Source organism: Solanum stenotomum, chromosome 5 (assembly GCF_019186545.1).
Source record: "Solanum stenotomum isolate F172 chromosome 5, ASM1918654v1, whole genome shotgun sequence".
Lineage (NCBI taxonomy): Eukaryota > Viridiplantae > Streptophyta > Magnoliopsida > Solanales > Solanaceae > Solanum > Solanum stenotomum.
The window spans coordinates 7,401,822-7,408,799 of NC_064286.1; the positions used below are offsets into that span (position 1 = coordinate 7,401,822).

A 6,978-nucleotide genomic window follows, 5' to 3' on the forward strand; every position below is an offset into this window, starting at 1 on the left:
AATATATACACCTATTAAGAGATTAGTGTACTCTTCTTTCTACTAACATTGCTTTTAATTTACTAACCATATATAGGTCTACAATTCAGAAAATGCCGCCATATTTGATCAAATTTTCAAGGATATTTCTTGGGGACCGATTACAGTTCACACAATGTCCCAATATAACGTAAACAGTTTTAAATTTGCATAGAGAAATATTCAAAGAATAAGAAAACTAATAATAGTGGTGTTTTGGTTAAAGGTGGTGATGGAAATCAAAATGAGAATGTTGATTATTTTGGCATCCTACAAGAGATTCTAGAGTTGGAGTATTCGGGTTGGCCAATCAAAAGAATGAAAGACTATACTTTATATTTTAGTAGTTTTAACTTTTGTTCGACATTGTGAAAGACTATTTAGTAGTTTTAACGTTTCTTGCAAGATCGATTTGTGTCCATCTAGTGTTGATATTAAGCTTTAATTTAGGAATAATGTGTTTGTTAAGTATAAGTACCAACACTAGTTGATCCTATTGATAACAAAATTGATTTTCTTGCAAGATCGATTTGTGTCCATCTAGTGTTGACACTTAGCTCAATTAATGACAAGTAGCTCATGAGTCATGGCAAATAATCCTTAGAATTGCAAAGTTTGATACATAGAAAAGAGTTCAATCTCACAAGTTACAATTCAATGTAAGCCTCTTACATTGATTTTTAAGTAATGTAGGTAGATATTCTGAAACATGTGAACACACATTCCCTTTATTGATCATTGATTTTGCAGAAACTGAGTGATGTGACTGGAAATGGAGAAAAAGAGTTTAGGGACAATATTACCACTTCTCTGAAATATAACTTGTAAATTGAACAACATTACAATAGTTTTCAAAAGCAATTCCAAAAGCCAAAAAAGTTAAACATAAGCTAAGGTGAAATGCACCAGGGGAAAGATAAATAACAATTTGTATGTTTAGTTGGTAGATTTTTAGCTATTCATACTTGAGTATACTTCATATTTTAGTAGTTTTAGCGTTTGTTCGACATTGTGAAAGACTATTTGGATTAAGCCTTATGTTATGATAACTTTGTTTGATATATTTGTTCGACATTGTGACATTAGTTTGTACTACTTTATTTTAATTTTTATATTTAATTGATATAGATGGTAGATACAGACAAGGGTAAATAAAAAAAAATCTCTACGCCNACTATTTGGATTAAGCCTTATGTTATGATAACTTTGTTTGATATATTTGTTCGACATTGTGACATTAGTTTGTACTACTTTATTTTAATTTTTATATTTAATTGATATAGATGGTAGATACAGATAAGGGTAAATAAAAAAAAATCGCTACGCCAAAAAAGAAATTTTAGGTCAATGCTATGAGAAGGCCCACTGTGGTCGTGATATCTGATGAGCCCTCTCGAGTTAATATTTCAAAACGAGCCTCAGTTTTAACTAACTCACTCGGCACACCAGTCACATAATGCCTCTACTCATATGGCTCCACAATCTGGTTATACTATATCTACACCCATTGTGGTACCTAGTTCGGGTTACCAAACATTGCAGGGCTATTCACATCTTAGTCGTGGGTCTACCATACCATCAGCTAGTGCTAGTCAGTGCAATAGTTTGAATAGTAATAGTGGATCAATTGGACTTTCCAATCTTCATCTTGAATCCAATGGCTCAGAGCTTAATTCTCCCACCACCCAGCACTCAGATGCACATGGTCCTCAGCCAGGCAATAGAAACAATTTTCGGAGACTCGTCATCGAGCCATTAGGATACAAGTATGATTTAATTATGTTTCATCTTTCATTTATCTATTTATATTTTAATTGATTGATTATTTTTTGTTTACTCTAATTTGTCAATGAACTAGTACTTCAGCTTACGTCCGGATGAGGGTATGGCAAAGATTATTTTAAAGTGCATCGGAACTCATTATAATGGTGTGTACCCGAATTGGAGTTCGATTCCACTTAACACCCAAGGGCAGATGTTCAATGAATTTAAGGTAAGAATGCATATCAACTAAATTCACATCATATACATTCAAATTCGCTATTCATTTGAACAATAAATATTTAGTTATTTTTTATTATAGAAATATTATGTATGGGCTCCCGAACATGAGGAAGACGTTCAAGTGAACTTCAAACTTAAAGCTTCAAAGTTGCTTTCTAGCACATTTTGTGACAGTCGGAGAAAACACAACATTCCTAAGTTTATGTTACCAGATCGATGGGCTCTGTTACTAGAATATTGGAGTACTAATGAAAAATTTAAAAAGAGGAGTGAGATTGGGAAGATAGCTCGCGCATCAAAAAAGGGAGGCTCTTTGCACACTGGTGGAGCTATTAGCCAGGTTACTAGGAAGGAAAAAATGGTATACTTTCTTAATTTAGTAAAATAATTTTTTTTTCTTTTTTGATAAGTAATTTTTGGAGATTAATGAGATCAAATTCTATATATGTTATTTGCAGGAAAAAGAGTTGGGTAGGCCGGTACCTGTAGAAGAGATGTTCAAGGTTACTCACGTCAAGAAGAGTATGAACCCCACAGAAGAAGAAAGATGGATTGAGCCACGTGCTCAAGAGACATATGTAAGAACTCCATTCAAACTAAATCTTTTTTTTTCTTTTCCTTGTATATATTACATTCTTATTCGTAGAATTCTTGGTTTAAATTACAGGATGGGTATATACGAATATCTCAGGAATATCGTAGTACTCTACCTCTTGAGAGTCGGGACAAACCATTTACACAAGAAGAAAATGAGAATCTTTGGAAACAGAGTGCTGGTGAACCGATTAGAGGATTAGTCTATGGCTATCCAGAAAAGGGGTATCAGAAGAAGAAGTCTTGGTATTGTGGTTGATCTTCCTCAAGCTTCAATGGCGGGGATAGAGAGACAATATCTGCAATGGAGAGTAAGATAACTTATCTCAATGTTGAGCTTGCTGCTGTAGCCGAAAGAGAGAATAAAAAGAGAGGAGGAGATTGCGGCAGCAAAGGAGGTAGAGAACAAGAGGTATGCAGCGCTTCAAGCCCAACTAACTTTTCTTTTTGAATCAGGAAATATTCTTCCTCTATGTCCGGCCAGCAATGATGGATCTGATTAGGAAGGTGATGAGAATGATAAGTCAGATAAGGAGAGTGAGGGTGATGAGGAGTAGTTGTAACTATTTGGCAGTTTAGACTTCTATATTTTTGGAATTGTTTAATTTGATCGTATTTTAGTTTATTTTAAAGTTAGATGAAGTTTATTTTGAAATAGTTTAATGTATATGTTGAAAATATTGTATTGTTTTGGTTTGATGAAGTTTATTTGGCTTTGGGTTGTTTTGGTATAAATATGCAGGTGGGAAACTTAAAATTGCAGCAATTTGCTGCCTGTTTTGTAGCAGAAAACCGACCTCCGGAGGTCAGAATTTCAAAAATAAAAAATAAAAATGCTGACCTCCGGAGGTCGGAATTTCAACATTACAAAAATTAAAAAACCGACCTCCGGAGGTCGGAATTTTAAAAATAGAAAAATAAAAATACCGACCTCCGGTGGTCGGAATTCTAATAATACAGAAATAAAAATACCGACCTCCGGAGGTCAGAATTTGAACATTACAAAAATAAAAATACCGACCTACGGAGGTCAGAATTTCAACATTACAAAAATAAAAATACCGACCTCCGGAGGTCGAAATTTCAACATTACAAAAATAAAATTACTGACCTTCGGAGGTCGAAATTTTAAAAATACAAAAATAAAAATACCGACCTCCGGAGGTCAGAATTTTAAAAATACAGAAATAAAAATACCGACCTCCGGAGGTCAGAATTTCAACATTACAAAAATAAAAATACCAACCTCCGAATGTCGATATTCCAATTCTAACCTCAGGAAGTCGGAAATAATAATATATGAATTTTTTGACATAAAATAAAAACTGACCTCAAGAGGTTAGTAGATACCGACCTTCAGAGGTCGGTATTGAATAGAGACCAAGCTTTTTCTGACCTAAGTTGGGATGTCGGTTTTAGGTCGGTATTTCAGGGAATACCGACCTCCGGAGGTCGGTATTCACTATTTTTTTTAGTAGCGCTATTGCTCAACGTTTCGATCATAGCATCTCGGTTTCAAATATATCACTTAACGTCCTGATAGGTCGCGATATATCGCGTAAAGTGATGTATCTGAGAATAGGAGAGAGTAGGGATTTTTGTAATTTTTTCAAATGGTAGGAAATTTTAGAGAATATGATTGAATAAGTTATGTATTTAGGTAATTTTTTGGGAAAATTGTGCATTATAGCAAACTACTAATTCAAAATAAATGATATAACCACAGTTTCATTTAATTCCAATTCGCAACAAACTCTCTTGCCATTCGTCTCTCCCTGAATCTTGCTCGCCACTCTCCTTGAATCTCTCTCGCCACTCTCCCTCGCTCTCTCGCTTTATACAAACACAAATGTATAAATTGTGTTTTTATTTGTATAAAGCGAGAGAGACTGTATATACAAATACAAATACATATCTATTCTTCCTATACACTTATAATTATACAAATACAAATCGTCTCCTACCTAGTTCTCTTTTGCCTTTCTCTTTCTCTCTCTCTCTCTTTATACAAACACAAATTATACAAAATACAATGTATAACTTTTTGTTTGTTTAAAGCGCGAGAAAGATTTGATATACAAATGTTTTAACTCGATTCAATTGTATACAAATTCAAATTATATGCGGATATACAAATACAATCATTAATACATAGACATAGTATTTACATATATACAATCATTTAACCGATACACATATATAATTCACCTCTCTCCACTCTCTGTCCTCTCTCGCTCACATCTTTTATCTCTCTCCTAATCTCGCTTGCCACTCTAGCCTAACACAAAGAACATATACATATACAAGTGCAATTTTCATAGACACAGTCGCCCAATTTATACAAATCGCCGTGATTTATACAAATCAGATGCATGCGATTTTATACAATCAGATGGTCCATAGTTATGTTTGCTACGAAGCGCAAAAAACAAAACTATAGTTATAGAGCGCTAATATGATTTTTATGTTTGTTATTCGTAAAATTTACTCATTATTCGCCTTTATTTATTGGTCCACATAAAATTATGATTCAACCGTATTGACAATTACAACTGCACAATCAATTATTTATTTAGCTATTTAGCTAAACCGTAGTTAGTTAGTTTGTTGCTACTCATCAGCTGCTTAGTCATAGTGTAGTTTGTTATATGGCAGTTAGTTAGTGAGGATATTTTCACATCTTTGATTCTTCTAGAATAGTCCAACACACTTGTATATAATGCTACATTGATCAATGAAACAGTGCTGGTTTTCATTCTCTTCAAACACAGAGTTCTTAGCTTTCTTCCTATCAATGCTATTCATGGCTTCCCTGTTTTGACTCAATTGAGTATACTCCACTGTTGTATGTTTGATATGGTATCAGAGCAAGGTTGAATTTGCTTCGTTTCTTTTCTTCTTCAATTTTCTAGATCTGGTGATTTCTAGGTTTAATTAAAGATCTCGTCATGGGTGATGTTGATGTTCCTCCTATGGCGACAACTGCTGCTGGAATTGATATAAGCAGTTCTCTCTATGTCCATCCTTCAGATAGTCCAAGTATGCCGCTTGTCCCAGTTCAATTTGATGGAACTAGATACAGATCCTGGAGAAGAGGTGTTCTACGAGCTTTGTCTGTGAAGAACAAGTCTGGTTTCATTGATGGGAGCTGTGTAAAGCCAGCTGAAACTTCTCCTCAATTTCGTCAATGAAAAAAGCGTGACGATATGGTGACATCGTGGATACTAAATTCACCAATCAAGGAGATCTCGGACAGTGTGGAATATGTCAACAATTCTACCGAGCTTTAGAAGGAGCTGGAGGATAGATATGATCAAACCAATGGTGCAAAATTGTATCAAATTCAGAAGGAGATCGATGACCTAACACGGGGTGTTCTCGACATCATTGTTTACTACACAAGGATGAAGAAATTGTGGGAAGAATTGAGTACTTTGAATGCAAAAAGTTTGTGCACTTGTGTGTGTACTTGTGGTGCCAAGGATAATATGCACAAATTTGATAAGAATAGGCGATTGATACAGTTCCTCATGGGGTTAAATGAGGTATACACTGTGATCAGAGGTAATATACTCATGATGAATCCCCTACCCTCTATGGCACAGACTTTTTCTTTGTTGATTCAGGAGGAGAAACAAAGGAAATTTAAACCTGTTGCTCGTATGCCCAGGGATTCAACTTCTTTGAGTGTGAATTCCACCAACAATAATAACAAAAGAGCAGGTAGAGCCTACAGAACAATTTTTTCAACTGGCAATGACAACTCAGGTAACAACAACAATTATGGAGGCAATAGATCATACTCAGGCAGTAACAATAACAGAGGTGTCATAATTTGTGAATACTGTAAGAAACAAGGACACACCAAAGAGAAGTGCTACAAGTTACATGGATATCCACCAAGAAACAATATTCTCAATCACAGACCAGTCAATCATAACAATGGACAGCAGTCCCAGCAAAACAATCATCAAAATTTTAAGGGTAGGAGAGTTGTGGCCAATGCTTATAGCACAACACCTGATCATAGGGAAGAATGTTCACAGACCAGCAACAATTCAAATGTTGTTATCACACAAGAACAATATGGTCAGATCATGAATCCACTGCAGCACTTCCAAATTGATGGTTCAGGAGAGGATTCCAAGGCTAATGTTGAGTCTAACAGTTTTGCATATATGGTCGTGTGCACTTCTTCTATTGATTTTGGTAATACTTCATCCAAATGTTATAGATCAAATGTTGATTTATGGATCATTAGCTCAGGAGCATCAAATCATATGACTTTTAATAGAACCTCTCTCACCAATATCCAAACTCTACCCTATCCTATACTTGTTTCTCTTCCTAATGGATATAGAG

At 34.9% G+C, this 6,978-nt stretch overlaps 1 protein-coding gene across 1 annotated transcript; it reads left to right on the forward strand.

Moving 5' to 3' along the window:
• Positions 1-1,488: 1,488 nt before the first annotated feature.
• On the forward strand, positions 1,489-2,875 carry LOC125863625 (uncharacterized). Its single transcript, XM_049543673.1, has 5 exons — positions 1,489-1,784; positions 1,885-2,011; positions 2,102-2,383; positions 2,481-2,600; positions 2,690-2,875. Exons 1-5 carry the CDS (start codon positions 1,489-1,491, stop codon positions 2,873-2,875), a joined length of 1,011 nt encoding a protein of 336 aa, XP_049399630.1.
• The last annotated feature ends 4,103 nt before the right edge of the window (positions 2,876-6,978 follow it).

Bases quoted from the DNA above. Each gene is read 5' to 3' on its own strand.
- LOC125863625 (XM_049543673.1), top strand. From the start codon at position 1,489: ATGGCTCCACAATCTGGTTATACTATATCTACACCCATTGTGGTACCT. The intron at 1,785-1,884 runs GTATGATTTAAT...CTAGTACTTCAG, and splicing joins ATCGAGCCATTAGGATACAA to CTTACGTCCGGATGAGGGTA. The intron at 2,012-2,101 runs GTAAGAATGCAT...TTTTTATTATAG, and splicing joins AGATGTTCAATGAATTTAAG to AAATATTATGTATGGGCTCC.